The sequence below is a fragment of the Oncorhynchus mykiss genome, chromosome Y (assembly GCF_013265735.2).
Source record: "Oncorhynchus mykiss isolate Arlee chromosome Y, USDA_OmykA_1.1, whole genome shotgun sequence".
Taxonomy (NCBI): domain Eukaryota; kingdom Metazoa; phylum Chordata; class Actinopteri; order Salmoniformes; family Salmonidae; genus Oncorhynchus; species Oncorhynchus mykiss.
Window position 1 is genome coordinate 16,587,799 of NC_048593.1, and position 21,041 is coordinate 16,608,839.

General features: G+C 45.4%; 1 protein-coding gene across 1 annotated transcript in view; it reads left to right on the forward strand.

Moving 5' to 3' along the window:
- The window catches only part of LOC110509333 (whirlin-like), a 153,771-nt gene that overhangs the window by 126,431 nt on the left and 6,299 nt on the right, over positions 1-21,041 (forward strand). Inside the window, exons 6-8 of the mRNA XM_036967240.1 lie at positions 12,138-12,350; positions 13,885-14,106; positions 18,808-18,879. Coding sequence (XP_036823135.1) covers positions 12,138-12,350; positions 13,885-14,106; positions 18,808-18,879 — 507 coding nt within the window. The remainder of the gene's footprint in view (positions 1-12,137; positions 12,351-13,884; positions 14,107-18,807; positions 18,880-21,041) is intronic.

Below are 21,041 nucleotides of genomic sequence, written 5' to 3' on the forward strand. Positions count from 1 at the left end.
TGCAAAAATATATTTCCATAAAAGTGATACCCTGCATGAGAACCCAGATACTATGACAGTACAGTCCTTTATAATGTATTAGAAGAGGGGGAGTATCAGGTATCAAGGTAAGACCCAAGTGCAGACTGTGTGAAGTAACAATGTTTATTGTAACAGGGGAAGGCAAACGACAGGTCAAGGCAGGCAGAGGTGGATAATCCAGAGTAGGAGCAAAGGTACAGGACGGCAGGCAGGCTCAGGCAGAGTGGTCAGGCAGGCAGGTACAGGGCAGAGTGGTCAGGCAGGCAGGTACAGGCAGAGTGGTCAGGCAGGCAGGTACAGGACGGCAGGCAGGCTCAGGCTCAGGCAGAGTGGTCAGGCAGGCAGGTACAGGGCAGAGTGGTCAGGCAGGCAGGTACAGGCAGAGTGGTCAGGCAGGCAGGTACAGGCAGAGTGGTCAGGCAGGCAGGTACAGGGCAGAGTGGTCAGGCAGGCAGGTACAGGGCAGAGTGGTCAGGCAGGCAGGTACAGGGCAGAGTGGTCAGGCAGGCAGGTACAGGGCAGAGTGGTCAGGCAGGCAGGTACAGGGCAGAGTGGTCAGGCAGGCAGGTACAGGGCAGACAGGTACAGGGCAGAGTGGTCAGGCAGGCAGGTACAGGGCAGAGTGGTCAGGCAGGCAGGTACAGGGCAGGCAAGAGTCAAAAACCAGGAGGACGAGATAAAGCGATGCTGGGAAAAGACAGGCGCTGACAGGACAAACCGCTGGTAAGCTTGGCAAACAAGAGGAACTGGCACAGACAGACCGAAAACACAGGTATAAATACCTAGAGGATAAGTGGTGAAGATGGGCGACACCTGGAGAGGGCGGAGACAAGCACAAGGACAGGGGAAACAGATCAGGGCGTGACAGGGAGAGGAGAGGAGAGGGAGGGGAGCATAACACTGCAGTTCCGTGTCGGTGTGCATGCGTGCGTATGTGTGTGCGCGTGTAAACAGAGAAAGTGTGTTATCTGCACAGTGTCCGTACTCCAGTGAAGCCGATTATCTCCTGAAAGGGGCATCACTCAAATGGGATGTATTTGGTTTTCTTGGATTTCCTGGGTCAAATCATCCGAAACAATCTACATGAAATACTTGTCTCCAGATTCCTATGGGCCATAATCAAAAGTAGTGCACTATGTAGGGAACACTGTGTCCCACTAGTGAATAGCCAGCAGGCTTTCCCTGAGCCCTCTCACCCCTAGAAAGCTCTTGTGTCATGTCTGCCTGTGCAGAGCCTCAGGCCAGCGTTTTAACACATATACAGCACGTCATTAGTTCAGGCAAATGCAGAGAATTGACTAGTGTTAGTCAAAGCAGGGTGACATCATCATCAGCCATAGGGTTGTGATCATAGAAATACAAATGATTGTGGTTGTGACTGGGGTTGAACTGACCCCCCCCCCCCCCCCCCCCCCCCCAAAAAAAAAGACAGGCAGGACATTGGTTTCATTAACAAAAAACAACAAAAACAAACTCTGTTGTGATGTTGTTGGACATCCAAGGTTCATTCAGTGGTTCTGTGATATGACTGAAGCCATTATCTGTCACTCTGTCAGACGGGGGATAGATGTCAGACCCAATGTCAGTGTTGTTTTGTTATGGACTGCCTGTCAAATCAATCAAAAACACCCAGGCAGAGCAGGGTTAATCCCTATTGTAGCCTCTGGCCTTGTGTTCGTGCACTGTGTGTGTGTGTGTGTGTGTGTGTGTGTGTGTGTGTGTGTGTGTGTGTGTGTGTGTGCTGATAGTTGAGGTCTCTCCTGACCCCGATGACTGTTTACTGTAGTGATTGTAATTGTTGTTGCAGAGAGAAATCTCCAGCTCTGCTCACCCCTCCAGACATCTCTGAGCTCCTTCAATCTAAGTTAAACACCTTGCTTTCAAGTAATTGGCAATCTGTGGCTGACGCTCTTAAAAGGATTTTGAAGTAAACAAAAACACAGGGCACTCTTCAGAGAGAGCGAGAGATGACGAGGGGGACAGAGGAAGGGAGAACGGGAACGAGAGAGAGTAGATAAGGAGGGCAATTCTACTGAAGTAGGGAGGGAGTTTCAATACGTTTTCAAAGTGTACCCTAGCCAGTTGCTACCATGCCCAGAGCTGGCTGTAATACATGCAAGTGGGCAGCATGGCGTTGCAGTCTGAGAGCTGTTAGCTGAGAAGGCTGTTAATACACTGTGTAATAGCTTCAGAGCTGTTCAATATGAACGGGGAGGAACACTCAGTAAAGTTAAATATCCATCCGCTCCAATACAGCGTCGACAGCTCTCAGCTCTCAACTCATTTCAGCTGTGAAGATACAGCCAGATGATGACATCTTAACAAGTCGAGAACTGTTGTCAGCTCCACACCATTCTCTGTCCTCCACCTTGATTCAGTCCATCACACTGGTCATAGAGGGACTGTTGTTCGTCCCTCCACACCATTCTCTGTCCTCCACCTTGATTCAGTCCATCACACTGGTCATAGAGGGACTGTTGTTCGTCCCTCCACACCATTCTCTGTCCTCCACCTTGATTCAGTCCATCACACTGGTCATAGAGGGACTGTTGTTCGTCCCTCCACACCATTCTCTGTCCTCCACCTTGATTCAGTCCATCACACTGGTCATAGAGGGACTGTTGTTCGTCCCTCCACACCATTCTCTGTCCTCCACCTTGATTCAGTCCATCACACTGGTCATAGAGGGACTGTTGTTCGTCCCTCCACACCATTCTCTGTCCTCCACCTTGATTCAGTCCATCACACTGGTCATAGAGGGACTGTTGTTCGTCCCTCCACACCATTCTCTGTCCTCCACCTTGATTCAGTCCATCACACTGGTCATAGAGGGACTGTTGTTCGTCCCTCCACACCATTCTCTGTCCTCCACCTTGATTCAGTCCATCACACTGGTCATAGAGGGACTGTTGTTCGTCCCTCCACACCATTCTCTGTCCTCCACCTTGATTCAGTCCATCACACTGGTCATAGAGGGACTGTTGTTCGTCCCTCCACACCATTCTCTGTCCTCCACCTTGATTCAGTCCATCACACTGGTCATAGAGGGACTGTTGTTCGTCCCTCCACACCATTCTCTGTCCTCCACCTTGATTCAGTCCATCACACTGGTCATAGAGGGACTGTTGTTCGTCCCTCCACACCATTCTCTGTCCTCCACCTTGATTCAGTCCATCACACTGGTCATAGAGGGACTGTTGTTCGTCCATCCACACCATTCTCTGTCCTCCACCTTGATTCAGTCCATCACACTGGTCATAGAGGGACTGTTGTTCGTCCCTCCACACCATTCTCTGTCCTCCACCTTGATTCAGTCCATCACACTGGTCATAGAGGGACTGTTGTTCGTCCATCCACACCATTCTCTGTCCTCCACCTTGATTCAGTCCATCACACTGGTCATAGAGGGACTGTTGTTCGTCCCTCCACACCCCTCTTCCCCTTCCCCCATCCCTCTCTTTTTAATTAGAGCCAAAGGCCAGAATGGACCGATAAGCGAATTAATTAAGAATAGGATGCACGGGTTCAGCACTGCAAAAGTCTCATAGCAAAGGATGAGGGATATGACCCCTTTCATTTCATGGTGAATGGATGGGATAGCCCAATCAGTGGCTATGCTCTAATTGATTTTGACACGGCTATTATTGGCTAATAGCTTTTCCCCCAAAAGAAACCTTGTCTAAAGAATGACAAAGTCTGGTCTCACAATTAGATTGTGGAGTTGGATACGCTTTTACACAGGATTCTCTCCGTTTCAGCCATCGATTGGAGAAGCTCACACAATCAGTGGAGAAGATAGCATGCTGGATTGTTCTGTTTACATCTGACAATGGAACAGTGGAACACACACACACACACACACACACAAATACACTCCTGACCACCCTCCCCCCACCTTGACCCTTACCCCCACCTCAGGGGGATCAGTTGCTGTCACAAGGCTTTGTGTGTTTAGTACCAGGATGTAGCTATTGTGTGGCTCCAGGGGTTCACTGCTCCTCCATGGACAGTCATACAGATACAGTGGGGCAAAAAAGTATTTAGTCAGCCACCAATTGTGCAAGTTCTCCCACTTAAAAAGATGAGAGAGGTCTGTAATTTTCATCATAGGCACACTTCAACTATGACAGACAAAATGAGAAAAAGAATCTAGAAAATCACATTGTAGGATTTTTAATTAATTTATTTTCAAATTATGGTGGAAAATAAGTATTTGGTCAATAACAAAAGTTTATCTCAATACTTTGTTATATACCCTTTGTTGGCAATGACAGAGGTCAAACGTTTTCTGGAAGTTGTATTTTGGCCCATTCCTCCATGCAGATCTCCTCTAGAGCAGTGATGTTTTGGGGCTGTTGCTGGGCAACATGGACTTTCAACTCCCTCCAAAGATTTTCTATGGGGTTGAGATCTGGAGACTGGCTAGGCCACTCCAGGACCTTGAAATGCTTCTTACGAAACCACTCCTTCGTTGCCCGGACGGTGTGTTTGGGATCATTGTCATGCTGAAAGACCCAGCCACGTTTCATCTTCAATGCCCTTGCTGATGGAAGGAGGTTTTCACTCAAAATCTCATGATACATGGCCCCATTCATTCTTTCCTTTACACGGATCAGTCGTCCTGGTCCCTTTGCAGAAAAATAGCCCCAAAGCATGATGTTTCCACCCCCATGCTTCACAGCAGGTATGGTGTTCTTTGGATGCAACTCAGCATTCTTTGTCCTCCAAACAGGACGAGTTGAGTTTTTACCAAAAAGTTATATTTTGGTTTCATCTGACCATATGACATTCTCCCAATCTTCTTCTGGATCATCCAAATGCTCTCTAGCAAACTTCAGATGGTCCTGGACATGTACTGGCTTAAGCAGGGGGACACGTCTGGCACTGCAGGATTTGAGTCCCTGTCGGCGTAGTGTGTTACTGATGGTAGGCTTTGTTACTTTGGTCCCAGCTCTCTGCAGGTCATTCACATTTCTGGTGTCCTTTGACAGCTCTTTGATCTTGGCCATAGTGGAGTTTGGAGTGTGACTGTTTGAGGTTGTGGACAGGTGTCTTTTATACTGATAACAAGTTCAAACAGGTGCCATTAATACAGGTAACGAGTGGAGGACAGAGGAGCCTCTTAAAGAAGAAGTTACAGGTCTGTGAGAGCCAGAAATATTGCTTGTTTGTAGGTGACCAAATACTTATTGTCCACCATAATTTGCAAATAAATTCATTAAAAATCCTACAATGTGATTTTCTGGATTTTTTTTCTCATTTTGTCTGTCATAGTTGAAGTGTACCTATGATGAAAATTACAGGCCTCTCTCATATTTTTAAGTGGGAGAACTTGCACAATTGGTGGCTGACTAAATACTTTTTTGCCCCACTGTAAGTTGCCCCTCGGTATAGCTAGGTAAGAGCTCATCCCTCTGATGAAGTTGAATCTAATGCTTAAAGATACAATCTGTAGTAATGTGAGTTATAGAGCTGTCATTCTCATCGAAATTAAGTCTAAGAAGTGGTAGACCTGTTCTAAGTGCACTATTTCTATGCTTCCTGTTCTTAAGTTGAATTTTTGCATCTTTTACTTTTGGTTTGGTACACCAGTTTCAAACAGCTGAACATACAATGTTTTTATTGTGGAAAATATATTTCACAGCGGTTTAGATGGTACAATGATTATCTGCATAATACTTGATTGTTTTGTCATACAAACTGAAATTAGGCAAACTATTCTAATTTTATCAACCAGGAAAATTGCGTGGCGATTTCTGCGTAGTGCATCTTTAATTGCTAGGGTCAGAGGTTGATTTCACTTCTGTGGTGGTCAGTTATATGTGCAGGAAGATGAAGAGTGAGACTGGAAATATGTCCCAAATCACACATTTTGACCTGGTTATTAAAAGTAGTGCACTACACAGGGAATTTGGTGCCATTTAGGACACAGAGTGAGTTTGATTCTGCATGGTTTGGCAGGGGGTCCAAGATGCTCCAGTCCAGTACACTAGCTTGATGGTTATTGCTACGAAACAATAGTCCTTTCATTTCTCTATCGGATTGGATTAAGGAGAGCTGTGGTCTGGTAAAGTGATTTAATCAGCAGGCATTCCCCTGTGGGAAATATGGATGTCTATCAATACACTAATGGCCTACCATCTAAAATGCCCAGTGTGAATGTGATAACTGCCTAGCTTTAGACGCTCAGCCACAAGAACATATATATATTTTTCTCCCATAGGCTTTTACTGTAAATCAACTGTTTGGGCTTCTTTTCGACACGCGGTGAAATTGGAAGAGGTAGAAATGTATAGCATGGTTTAAGGGTTCTAGACTAGAGAATGTGTCCCTGGGCCTGATACCATTCCATGACATACATGTCTGCTGGGTCCCACTCTCTGTAGGGATAGGGTTTAATACCTGGATGTATGCCTTCCAAGGTCACACCTAATCCGTCCCACATCATGTGAAATCGATTTGTCCTCCCTTTGCGTGGACATTTTTCTTACCCCGGTGTAAACTCTCCTCGCCTCTTCCTCCTCCTCCTCTTCCTCTGTCATTATAAATCCCTGAGCTGCAGCCTTGGACGTGTTCTTCCCCCTGTGAAAGATAATGTTCTCATTTCTCCAAAAACACTGAGCGTGAGGAAACAGAGAGAGTTGTCATTGTCACTAGGGACTGTGCTGAGTGGTGTCAGCAGCAGTGTCCTGGAACAGTCCATACTGGGACTGAGGGGCTGGGCTAGGACATACAGGGAAATAAACTAAACACCCTTCACACTGGTTTCCTAATGATGCACCCTTCCCACTTCCTAGTTCATGTCCATTACCTAGTTTCCACTGATCATTTACTACATTTATTACAAACTATTATTATAAACTCTACAATATATATTTGGAGAGCAGCAAAAACTACCCCAACCATTATCATCACATTTGATTGCTGTAGCTCCATTCACCTCAGTCGATCAACAAACATCTAGCCTATTAGCTATATAATTAGCTGCTACAAATGAACTCACAATAACTCAGCACTGGGATTAAAACTATAATTTAATACGTACAGTGGGATCTGTTAGCAGAAAAAGTACGATAAAAACACACTTTTTGCCATGGGCTGGGGATAATTTGTTGCAGTTTCTAAGCTAATTTCCTGTAATTCTACAAATTGTTCCATGAGATGTCATGTTAATATGATATCAAAATCAATGGGGCACCCCTAGAGGTGCCCGGTCGGTAATTCGCTATGATTACTACAAGTTTAGATGGCTTGCTAGACTAACTAGACTAATTTAACTACAGTTGAAGTCGGAAGTTTACATACACCTTAGCCAAATACATTTAAACAAACATTTTCACAATTGCTGACATTTAATCCTAGTAAGAACCCTGTTTTAGGTCAGTTAGGATCACCTCTTTATTTTAAGAAACTGAAATGTCAGATTAATAGTAGAGTGAATGATTTATTTCAGCTTATATTTCTTTCTTCACATTCCCAGTGGGTCAGAAGTTTACATACACTCAATTAGTATTTGGTAGCATTGCCTTTAAATTGTTTAACTTGGGTCAAATGTTTCGGGTAGCCTTCCACAAGCTTCCCACAATAAGTTGGGTGAATTTTGGCCGATTCCTCCTGACAGAGCTGGTGTAACTGAGTCAGGTTTGTAGGCCTCCTTGCTCGCACATGCTTTTTCTGTTCTGCCCACAAGTTTTCTATGGGATTGAGGTCAGGGCTTTGTGATGGCCACTCCAATACCTTGACTTTGTTGTCCTTAAGCCATTTTGCCACAACTTTGGAAGTATGCTTGGGGTCATTGTCCATTTGGAAGACCCATTTGCGACCAAGTTGCTTCAATATATCCACATAATTTCCCGCCTCATGATTCCATCTATTTTGTGAAGTACACCAGTCCCTCCTGCAGCAAAGCACCCCCACAACATGATGCTGCCACCCCCGTGCTTCATGGTTGGGATGGTGTTCTTCGGCTTGTAAGCCTCCCCCTTTTTCCTCCAAACATAACAATGGTCATTATGGCCCAACAGTTCTATATTTGTTTCACCAGACCAGAGGACATTTCTCCAGAAAGTACGATCTTTGTCCCCATGTGCAGTCACAAACTGTAGTCTGGCTTTTTTATGGCGGTTTTGTAGCAGTGGCTTCTTCCTTGCTGAGTGGCCTTTCAGGTTATGTTGATATTGAACTTGTTTTACTGTGGATATAGATAATTTGTACCTGTTTCCTGCAGCGTCTTCACAAGGTCCTTTGCTGTTGTTCTGGCATTGATTTGCACTGTTTGCACCAAAGTACGTTCATCTCTAGGAGACAGAACGCGTCTCCTTCCTGAGCGGTATGACTGCATGGTCCCATGGTTTTTATACTTGCGTACTATTGTTTGTACAGATGAATGTGGTACCTTCAGGCATTTGGAAATTGCTCCCAAGGATGAACCAGAGTTGTGGAGGTCTACAATTATTTTTTCTGAGGTCTTGGCTGATTCATTTTGATTTTCCCATGAGGTCAAGCAAAGAGGCACTGAGTTTGAAGGTAGGCCTTGAAATACATTCACAGGTACACCTCCAATTGACTCAAATGATGTCAATTAGCCTATCAGAAGCTTCTAAAGCCATGACATCATTTTCGGGAATTTTCCAAGCTGTTTAAAGGCACAGCCAACTTAGTGTATGTAAACTTCTGACACACTGGAATTGTGATACAGTGAATTATAAGTGAAATAATCTGTCTGTAAACAATTGTTTCAAAATGACTTGTGTCATGCACAAAGTACACGTCCTAACCAACTTACCAAAACTATAGTTTGTTAACAAGAAATTTGGGGAGTGGTTAAAAAAATGAGTTTTAATGACTCCAACCTAAGTGTATGTAAACTTCAACTGTATCAAAAAATGATACTGCCATGGGCTAATTGAGTGACATATAACAAGAGGAAAACTGCTGATGCATAAACGACTTTCGAAATTGCAACCCTGTGTATTCTATAATTCTGGCCCTCAAGAGGAAGTTAAGACCCCGACTGAGTCCCCCCCCCCCCCCCCCCCCTCTAAAATCGCTGAGGTCCGGATCGGGGTGTCCTCATATGTATTTACGGCCCTGGTAGCAGTGTCATAAAGTTGAATATAAGCACTTTGATCCTACTATCAAAGGGCATTGATCTACATTGATCTACAACATTGATCTACAACAGAGTGCTAGACAGTGCAGTGGTGTGAATTGGACCTGTCTGGTCTCTATCTCGTCTTGTCTTGTTTTGGTCCTATCCCTCTCTCTAGGTAGTCATTGGAATGGGGTCAGATTTGACCAGAACTCTATGGGCCCCGGTCAAAAGTAGTGCACTACATAGGGAATAGGGTGCTATTTGGCATGCAGACAGAATCCAGCAGCACACTGGCCATTGTAGTATTTGATTAATTATGAATTAAGGGGTCTTAGTTTAACATGGGATACAGGTTAGATCTGAGTCTTAGTTTAACATGGGATACAGGTTAGATCTGAGTCTTAGTTTAACATGGGATACAGGTTAGATCTGAGTCTTAGTTTAACGTGGGATACAGGTTAGATCTGAGTCTTAGTTTAACATGGGATACAGGTTAGATCTGAATCTTAGTTTAACATGGGATACAGGTTACATCTGACACGGAACCCAAACCGGCTGTGCACGTGCACCATCGTGCGCACATTTATTTTGTCCCCCCACACTAAACGTGATCACGACATGCAGGTTAAAATATCGAAACAAACTCTGAACCAATTACATTAATTTGAGGACAGGTCGAAAAGCATTAAATGTTCATGGCAATTTGGCTAGCTAGCTTGCACTTGTTAGCTAATTTGTCCTATTTAGATAGCTTGCTGTTGCTAGCTAATTTGTCCTGTAATATAAACATTAAGTTGTTATTCTACCTGAAATGCACAAGGTCCTCAACTCCGACAATTAATCCACATAATAAAACGGTTAACCGAATCATTTCTAGTCATCTCTCCTCCTTCCAGGCTTTTTCTTCTCTTGACTTTATATTGCGATTGGCAACTTTCATAAATTAGGTGCATTACCGCCACCGACCTCGTTCGTCTTTGGTGGTGGTTAATTTCTTTGCTATCAAATGAGGAGAGACCAACTTATTACACAAGTCAGAGTTATACTTAAACTAAATGTTTAATAGTGAGAGCTTTGTAATGGCTTGTCGACGAATCACCGTTTCTGATGATCCGTTGAGAGCGGCAACACAAAGGCTACTGAGATCTTTTATAGCAAAAATCCACCCCCTAGTCGACATAACAAACCACAGATGTTTTGAACGGGTCACAAGGTGAGACTTTTTAAATGAGAAAGGTGTATCCCGTAGCCAGATAGCATTCGCTATAAATGATCGTTCAGTTTGGTCCCTAAGACGAGGTTCCGATCTCAATCCTGGTACTTCATAGCACAAAACCACCAACTCATCCAATGGCATAAATCAATTGTCAACTCCAGATACACCCATCTCATGTAAAACTCCTTCTTGACCCCACTCCTGGACAAGAATCAGAATTAGTTGTGTAACATAGATAATTAAGATGTCTTATCTGCATAATAAGACATCTTAATTATCTATGTTACACAACTAATTCTGATTCTTCCGCCACAGTACCTGCTTCTATAAACCAATGAGGAGATGGGAGAGGCAGGACTTGCAACGCGATCTGCGTCACAAATAGAACTGACTTCTATTTTAGCCCTTGGCAATGCAGACGCTCATTGGAGCGCGTGACACGAATTGTGTAGTCAGCCTGTGAGTCTTAGTTTAACATGGGATACAGGTTAGATCTGAGTCTTAGTTTAACATGGGGTACAGGTTAGAACTGGGTCTCAGAGGCTAATCTCTTTCATTATTATCGTTGGCGTCATACATGTCCTAACAACCATCAAATAAGGTGTCATTAAGGTATTGATTGTTCTTATACCTTGTAGGTTTGAACTATACTCTCAGGTTGTGTCCCAAATGGCACCCTATTCCCTACATAGTGCACTACTTTTGACCAGGGCTCTATGGGGAATAGGGTGCCATTTGGGACACAACCAATGTGCACTTTTCAAGGTAAATTCACTTTTTTCAGGTAAATGTATGTTGTAAGCATGGAGTTAATTGCGATACGGACTAAGTGTGGCTTCACCTTGGGGACTTATGTTTGGCAAAGGTTGCAACACCTCACTCCTCCAGACCTGGTGGCTAACTCAGACGAATGAGAGTGGTTAAGAGTTTGGGATGAGGAGTCTGGGGCGAGGGGGGGAGGAGAGTGAGTTGCCCCTCTCTCCTTCCCTCCCCTCTCTCTATCACTCTCTCTCGCCATATCTCTCTCTCTCTCTCTCTTTTCTCTTTCACTCTCTTCTCTCCCTCTCCCCATCGTTTTTTCTCCTTCTCTCTCTTACACACAGCCTTTCGGCTGGTGACTTTGAAGTGGTGTCTTTGATTAAGGAGTTAATTAAAGAAAAGCTGTTTGTGAGGAGATACAGAGAGCGAGAGAAAGAGAGATAGGAAGAGAGGGAGAAAGACAGGACAAGGAAGAGCGAGGAGAGAGAGAGATAGGAAGAGAGGGAGAAAGACAGGACAAGGAAGAGCGAGAGAAAGAGAGATAGGAAGAGAGGGAGAAAGACAGGACAAGAAAGAGCGAGGAGAGAGAGAGTGTGTATGTATGAATTCAGGGTAAAATTCTCATCTGGTTCTCAAGTGCCGTGGTGCCATCGCTGAGTGAATTGATTGGATTGGCTGAGCTGGCAGTGGCATATGAGAAGGGCAGTTGCATAGAGTAGGCTGTGGTTCTGTGGAAGAGATGAGAGCCTAGTGCCCAGTGTTAGACTGATGTACTCTGGCCCCTCCACGCCAGCTGTGGGTGGGATGGATGGATGGATGATGAGCAATGACAAATGCATGTACATGATTTCTCTCCCTTTGTTCTTTTTCTGTCCCTTTGTTTCTCATTTCTCATTTCCTGCCTGACACACACCTCCCCTCTCACCTCTGGTCTCGCCTGTGTCACCTTCCTACTTCTCACCCACACACACCCACACACTTTCTCTCTCACCTTGTCCCTTTTCCGACCCTCCTCACCCCATCCTCCTCTCCCCCCTCCCCTTCCAGCCGGTGTTCTATAAGGGTGTGGCGGGCTCCCAGGTGACCCTGTCCAGCCTGGTGAACCAGAGCAGAGCCATGTTGGAGGAGCAGGCCCGCCACCTGCTGACGGAGACAGAGAGGCAGACCATGGGCTACTACGTGGAGGAGTACCGAGACGGACACATAGGGGTGGAGCAACTGGTCATGGCCCTGTTTGAACTGCTCAACACACACGCCAAGGTGAGGATTGTGATTGTGGAGACACAGCGTGGGGCGGGTGTGTGTGTATCTTTTGCTTGTGTGTGTGTGTGCGTGCGTGTGTTTCAGAGAAAGAGCGAGAGAGAGAGACCGAGAAAGAGAGAGACCGAGAGAGAGAGAGAGACCGAGAGAGAGACCGAGAGAGAGACCGAGACAGAGAGAGACCGAGACAGAGAGAGACAGAGAGAGAGACCGAGACAGAGAGAGAGACCGAGACAGAGAGACCGAGACAGAGAGCGAGACCGAGACAGAGAGAGAGAGAGACCGAGACAGAGAGAGAGAGACCGAGACAGAGAGAGAGAGACCGAGAGAGAGAGAGAGACTAAGACAGAGAGAGAGACCGAGACAGAGAGAGAGACAGAGACAGAGAGAGAGACCGAGACAGAGAGAGAGAGACCGAGACAGAGAGACCGAGACAGAGAGAGAGACCGAGACAGAGAGAAAGAGACCGAGACAGAGAGACCGAGACAGAGAGAGAGACCGAGACAGAGAGAGAGACTGAGACAGAGAGAGACCGAGACCGAGACAGAGAGAGAGAGACCGAGACAGAGAGACCGAGACAGAGAGAGAGACCGAGACAGAGAGAGAGACCGAGACAGAGAGAGAGACCGAGACAGAGAGAGAGACCGAGACAGAGAGAGAGACCGAGACAGAGAGAGAGACCGAGACAGAGAGAGAGAGAGACCGAGACAGAGAGAGACCGAGACAGAGAGAGAGACCGAGACAGAGAGAGAGACCGAGACAGAGAGAGAGACCGAGACAGAGAGAGAGACCGAGACAGAGAGAGAGACCGAGACAGAGAGAGAGACCGAGACAGAGAGAGAGACCGAGACAGAGAGAGAGACCGAGACAGAGAGAGAGACTGAGACAGAGAGAGAGACCGAGACAGAGAGAGAGAGACCGAGACAGAGAGACCGAGACAGAGAGAGAGACCGAGACAGAGAGAGATACAGAGAGCGAGACCGAGACAGAGAGAGAGACCGAGACAAAGAGAGAGACCGAGACAGAGAGAGAGACCGAGACAGAGAGAGAGACCGAGAGAGAGAGACCGAGACAGAGAGAGAGACTTAGAATTGTGTGTGCATACATGTGTGCAAGAAACAGAAAGACAAATTCCGATGTGTTTTGCGTGTGTCTGTTGTTGTGAGGTGCATCGTGTGTTGGGTTCTTATGTTCCCTCACTCATAGTGCTTATGGTGATTGCTTGCCTTTTCTCTGTACATCCATCACTTGAATGGCAAGTTTTGTGAGACTTTCCGTGATTTATGTTAAGGCTTTTGTGGTTGCTCAGACATCTGTTTTTCGCAGTTTATTAGAAAGCCACTTGTCTTTCTGTCAATGCCCTTGCCCTGCACCTCATATAAAACAATGATTTATCAAATGTATTGAATTCACAATTGGTAAAGTGCTTTAAACAGTGTTGTTTTGTTGCAGTCTGCATTCCGCATGGTCTCCTGATGCATGTTATAGCTCCCTATAACCCTGTCTCCCTCCCCTCCCCCAACCCTCCTCTTAGTTCTCCCTGCTATCAGAGGTGCGTGGCCTGGTGACACCCCAGGATCTGGAGCGTTTCGATGGGATGGTGCTGCGCCGTGAGATCCAGGCTTTGAAGGCCCGGCAAGGGGGTGCCAGTGCGGCCGCCCTCCACCCTGACTCCCTCTCCATGGTTTCCTACCCAGATACCCTGGCCTCCTCGTCAGCCAGCTACATGACCTCCACCACCCTCAGCTCAGCACGGGTAGGAAGGCTGGGCCGCAGTGGACCCAAACTGTCTGTCTGGCTCTGTCTCTGTCTGGCTATGTTTGTCTGTCTGTCAGGCTGCCGTGTCCGTCTGGCCGTCTGTCCATCCGTCTGTCTGTATGTCTGTGAGAGTCTGAGTCACTCTTCAGTTTTAGGTGTCACATTTGTCTCGAAGCAGACCGATTTGAAGGTGTCCCTGTTTGATGAGTTGTAGAGGATAGAGCTGTTAGGATGACATATCGTTCCTCGGAGTGCATGGGGCAAGGACAAGGGTTTCTGCAGGACAGAGGTGCTATGTCACAAATGCCACTCTATTCCCTATATAGTACACTACTTTTGACCAGGACTCTTAAAAGGTAGTGCTCTAACTAGGGAATAGGGGGCCATTTGGGACATCGTCAGGGATGAGAGCACTGTGCCCCTGCTGAGTTGGAAAGGGCCTAAACCGGGGATCATTAACTAGATCCAGCCGTGGGCCGATTTTTTTCTGCAAAAATATCTAATTATTTCAAACCTTACGTATAATGTCACGTCTCTCTATTATGCGTGGGAATACTTGGGAACAGATTTCTTCAATTAAAATCACTTGGGGCTGATTTTCTGGTGTTTTACAGTATTTTATGTCCAACAATGAAAATTCCACATGTATTTTTTATATTTTTTATTTTACCCTGTTTTTCTCCCCAATTTCGTGGTATTCAATTGTTAGTAGTTACTATCTTGTCTCATCGCTACAACTCCCGTACGGGCTCGGGAGAGACGAAGGTTGAAAGTCATGCATCCTCCGAAACACAACCCAACCAAGTCGCACTGCTTCTTAACACAGCGCGCATCCAACCCGGAGGAAACACTGTGCACCTGGCGACCTTGGTTAGCGTGCACTGCGCCCGGCCCGCCACAGGAGTCGCTGGTGTGCGATGAGACAAGGATATCCCTACCGGCCAAACCCTCCCTAACCAGGACGACGCCAATTGTGCGTCGCCCCACGGACCTCCCAGTCGCGGCCGGCTGCGACAGAGCCTGGGCGCGAACCCAGAGTCTCTGGTGGCACAGCTAGCGCTGCGATGCATTGCCCTAGACCACTGCGCTACCTGGGAGGCCCACATGTTTTTTTTAAACCCTGGCCTAAACTCTTCACTAGAGATGAAAGAGACGTATTTATCTAGAAACTTCCTCCGTTTAACCCCGACTCCCCCCTCCCTTTTCAAACCCCCAGGAAAGACTGCTGTGGTTGATAGATATGATGGAGGTAGGAGTTGTTGCCAATTTTCTTATTTTACATCCATTTGCAGTGATTCTCTGCCTCTAATTTTGAAGTGAATACAGTTTGGAGTGCTTTAGTCTGCATTCATTTGTCAGGTTGCATAAAGACAATGGATATAACTTTTTCTGTTGATGTGACTGTCCTTTGGACATTTCTGTGTATCCCTGTGTGTGTTGTATGTGTGTGGACATATACTTGTGGGGACCAAAAAAATGTACAAATTGGGGACGTTTTGCCGGTTCCCACCATGAAAAAGGCTATTTCTACGGGATTTAGGGTTAAGGTTATAATTAGTGTTACGGTTAGGTTTAGGGTTAGGGGTTAAAGGTTAGGTTTATGAGTTAGGTGTAGGGTTAAGGTTAGGTGTAGGGTTAAGGTTAGGTTTTGGGGTTAGGGTTAGGAGTTAGGGTTAGGTGTAGGGTTAAGGTTAGGTTTTGGGGTTAGGGTTAGGAGTTAGGGTTAGGTGTAGGGTTAAGGTTAGGTTTTGGGGTTAGGGTTAGGAGTTAGGGTTAGGTGTAGGGTTAAGGTTAGGTTTTGGGGTTAGGGTTAGGAGTTAGGGTTAGGTGTAGGGTTAAGGTTAGGTTTTGGGGTTAGGGTTAGGAGTTAGGGTTAGGTGTAGGGTTAAGGTTAGGTTTTGGGGTTAGGGTTAGGAGTTAGGGTTAGGTGTAGGGTTAAGGTTAGGTGTAGGGTTAAGGTTAGGTTTTAGGGTTAGGGTTAGGGTTAGGTGTAGGGTTAAGGTTAGGCTTTGGGGTTAGGGTTAGGAGTTAGGGTTAGGTGTAGGGTTAAGGTTAGGTTTTGGGGTTAGGGTTAGGAGTTAGGGTTAGGTGTAGGGTTAAGGTTAGGTTTTGGGGTTAGGGTTAGGAGTTAGGGTTAGGTGTAGGGTTAAGGTTAAGTTTTAGGGTTAGGAGTTAGGGTTAGGTGTAGGGTTAAGGTTAGGTTTTAGGGTTAGGGTTAGGAGTTAGGTGTAGGGTTAAGGTTAGGTTTTAGGGTTAGGGTTAGGTGTAGGGTTAAGGTTAGGTTTTAGGGTTAGGGTTAGGAGTTAGGGTTAGGGTTAGGGTTAAGGTTAGGTTTTAGGGTTAGGGTTAGGAGTTAGGGTTAGAGTTAGGGTTAGGTTTTAGGGTTAGGGTTAGGAGTTAGGGTTAGGGTTAGGGTTAGGTTTTAGGGTTAGGGTTAGGAGTTAGGGTTAGGAGTTAGGGTTAGGTGTAGGGTTAAGGTTAGGTGTAGGGTTAAGGTTAGGTTTTAGGGTTAGGAGTTAGGGTTAGGTGTAGGTTTAGGGTTAGGAGTTAGGGTTAAGGTTAGGTTTTAGGGTTAGGGTTAGGAGTTAGGGTTAAGGTTAGGTTTTAGGGTTAGGAGTTAGGGTTAAGGTTAGGGTTAGGAGTTAGGGTTAGGTTTTAGGGTTAGAGTTAGGAGTTAGGGTTAAGGTTAGGTTTTAGGGTTAGGGTTAGGAGTTAGGGTTAAGGTTAGGTTTTAGGGTTAAGGTTAGGTGTAGGGTTAAGGTTAGGTGTAGGGTTAAGGTTAGGTTTTAGGGTTAGGAGTTAGGGTTAGGTGTAGGGTTAAGGTTAGGTTTTAGGGTTAGGGGTTAAAGGTTAGGTTTATGAGTTAGGTGTAGGGTTAAGGTTAGGTTTTAGGGTTAGGGGTTAAAGGTTAGGTTTTAGGGTTAGGGTTAGGTGTAGGGTTAGGGGATAGGAGTTAGGGTTAGGTGTAGGGTTAAGGTTAGGTTTTAGGGTTAAGGTTAGGTTGTAGGGTTAAGGTTAGGTTTTAGGGTTAGGAGTTAGGGTTAGGAGTTAGGGTTAGGTGTAGGGTTAAGGTTAGGTTTTAGGGTTAAGGTTAGGTTGTAGGGTTAAGGTTAGGTTTTAGGGTTAGGAGTTAGGGTTAGGAGTTAGGGTTAAGGTTAGGTTTTAGGGTTAAGGTTAGGTTTTAGGGTTAGGAGTTAGGGAAAATAGGATTTTGAATTGTGTGTCCACCCACAAGGTTAGTAAAACAAGACTGTGTGTGTTGATGTGTGTGCGTGTCTGCGTATGTGCGCATGTGAGTGTGCGTAGGTTCGTCATACATGAGCATGCATTCTGGTGTGTGCTTGCATGCATGTGTGTGTATGTGTTTCCCTATTCGCAGTGCATACACACACATTGTTTCTGCCGGAGTAATTACAGACAGTCAGACTGTCCACTATTGATGTCTCCTTCTGGGGCGCAAACCAGAGAACAACACTATTAACCAGCTAGCTATGTCACACACACACTCAAACAAACAAACAGGCATTCACGTACACACACACACCAAGGCATGTGCAAACACACACACACACACACACATATGCGCACACACACAGATTCACAGACTCAATACACTCTGGACAGTTGAGATAAGCTGCAGCTGTCTTACCATAGTACACCATGGACAAGGCCAGACCTCCAGACCTGTATGTGTGTATATGCGTGTGTGTGTGTTCGTGTGTATATGTGTTTGTGTGTGCGTGTGCATGTGCATGTGTGTGGTCTGGACTGTGGCCCAGCTTATAGTTGTTTATGTTTGAGTCACAGTTGAATGCTGCTGCTACTGTTTTGGAGAGATTAGTGAGTCTGGGGGATCACAAATTGGATTTATCAACTAGACACAAAATGAGGTGTACAGTCACAAACCCAATCACATACACACACTGACAGCTGATCACATGCGTGTGCATTCACACACACACACTCTCTCTCTCTCACTCTCTCTGTCACACACAAACACATATAAATTAACAGCTTCCTCTCACCATGCACATGTGCAAGATAGATGGAGGTAAGTAATCCCCGTGCCGATAGTGAGTGTATAATTAGTAGGGTTTTGTTTTGGTACAGGTAGAGTTTAATGAAGGGCACTGCTGCTTTGAACTCACTAACAGTGAACAACACCATGCAGATATCTTTGGTTCCAATTCGTGTGTTTGCACTTTTGGTTGTGTGCCGTGTGTCTGTGCCGAATACCCACCTGTGGTATTGCGTTCCAAGCATAGAGATTTGAAGGTGCGATACAGAGGTAAAGAGGTGTGTGTTTGTTCTATATCTACCTCCCAAAACTTTGAGATTGGAAGGTAGATTTAGAATGATATTGAGTTATTTTTCCTCCCACGGAGAGATGGAGCAACTCCTACGAAATGCAATTTGGATCAACATTTGCTTTGGGATAAACAAGCAGCTGTGTTTGTCATCTGTTCACGTACTCTCCCTCGTTCTCCCTCCTCTCTTGCTCTCTCCCTGTCTTTCTTCTCTCTATCCCCTCGTCTCTCTCTCTCTTTCTCCCCATGTTCTCTTTCTCTGTCTCTCTATCCCCTCGTCTCTCTCTCTCTCTCTCTCTCTCTCTCTCTCCCTCTCTCTCTCTTTCTCTCCCCTCCCCCCTCTCTCTTTTCCGCTCTCTTACTCTCTCTCTCTCTCTCTCTCTCTCTCTCAGAATGACAGTACGGTGGAGAGTAATGGGGGGGATACTCAGGAGAGTCTGGATGCGCTGCCTGACATATCTCTGGTGAGCCTTGCAGTAAGACCCAGACCCACAACCTCATTAAGATGGACAGAGCAGAAGATGGAGGGTTAGGGAAAAAAACAACAAGACTGAGAGGAAACAACGGATATGCAGTTTTATATATATACAGTATACATACATCATAGTTCTGATTTCTTCACTATTCTTCTCCAATGTAGAAAATAGTAAAAATAAAGAAAAACACTGGAATGAGTAGGTAGTGTCCAAACCTTTGACTAGAACTGTATATATACAGTGGGGAAACAAGTGTTTTGCAGGTTTTCCTACTTACAAAGCATGTAGAGGTCTGCAATTTTTATTATAGGTACACTTCAACTGTGAGAGACGGAATCTAAAACAAAAATCCAGGAAATCACATTGTATGATTTTTAAGTAATTATTTTGAATTTTATTGCATGACATAAGTATTTGATACATCAGAAAAGCAGAACTTAATGTTTGATACAGAAACCTTTGTTTGCAATTACAGAGATCATAGGTTTCCTGTAGTTCTTGACCAGGTTTGCACACACTGCAGCAGGGATTTTGGCCCACTCCTCCATACAGACCTTCTCCAGATCCTTCAGGTTTCGGAGCTGTCGCTTGGCAATACAGACTTTCAGCTCCCTCCAAAGATTTTCTATTGGGTTCAGGTCTGGAGACTGGCTAGGCCACTCCAGGACCTTGAGATGCTTCTTACGGAGCCACTCCTTAGTTGCCCTGGCTGTGTGTTTCGGGTCGTTGTCATGCTGGAAGACCCAGCCACGACCCATCTTCAATGCTCTTACTGAGGGAAGGAGGTTGTCGGCCAAGATCTCGCGATACATGGCCCAATCCATCCTCCCCTCAATACGGTGCAGTCATCCTGTCCCCTTTGCAGAAAAGCATCTCCAAAGAATGATGTTTCCACCTCCATGCTTCACGGTTGGGATAGTGTTCTTGGGGTTGTACTCATCCTTCTTCTTCCTCCAAACACGGCGAGTGGAGTTTAGACCAAAAAGCTCTATTTTTGTCTCATCAGACCACATGACCTTCTCCCATTCCTCCTCTGGATCATCTAGATGGTCATTGGCAAACTTCAGACGGGCCTGGACATGCGCTGGCTTGAGCAGGGGGACCTTGCGTACGCTGCAAGATTTTAATCCATGACGGCGTAGTGTGTTACTAATGGTTTTCTTTGAGACTGTGGTCCCAGCTCTCTTCAGGTCATTGACCAGGTCCTGCCGTGTAGTTCTGGGCTGATCCCTCACCTTCCTCATAATCATTGATGCCCCACGAGGTGAGATCTTGCATGGAGCCCCAGACCGAGGGTGATTGACCGTCATCTTGAACTTCTTCCATTTTCTAATAATTGCACCAACAGTAGTTGCCTTCTCACCAAGCTGCTTTCCTATTGTCCTGTAGCCCATCCCAGCCTTGTGCAGGTCTACAATTTTATCCCTGATGTCCTTACACAGGTCTATGAGAGCCGGAATTCTTACTGGTTGGTAGGTGATCAAATACTTATGTCATGCAATAAAATGCAAATTAATTACTTAAAAATCATACAATGTAATTTTCTGGATTTTTGTTTTAGATTCCATCTCACAGTTGAAGTGTACCTATGATAAAAAATTACAGACCTTTACATGCTTTGTAAGTAGGAAAACCTGCAAAATCGGCAGTGTATCAAATACTTGTTCTCCCCACTGTATATTAAACAGCATAATATGTGTATATATATATACATAGCCTTCTTTCTTTCTTTCTTTCTTTCTTTCTTTCTTTCTTTATTTCTTTCTTTCTTTCTTTCTTTCTTTCTTTCTTTCTTTCTTTCTTTCTTTCTTTCTTTCTTTCTTTCTTTCTTTCTTGTGGAGGAGTCTGTTTACAGACAGATATTAGTTCACACCCTCTTCCTGTTCCTCCTCCTACTCCCTCCTTACTAAGGAGGAACTAGTTCTCTGTTTGACACCTGAGGTAAAAGCTATAATCACCTACCACGGTTACCAGAGCAACGGTAACCGATGTTGATGGGAGGTTGTGTTGGTTCCAAGGTGATGTAATGTGGGACACAGAAAGCAGAGACCTGAAGAGTCTTAAGAACACTTGAACTCCATTCAGCCAGAACATATTTGTGTTAGTTCTGATTGCTTTCTCTTATTATTTATTTTCACCAATCACTTCAT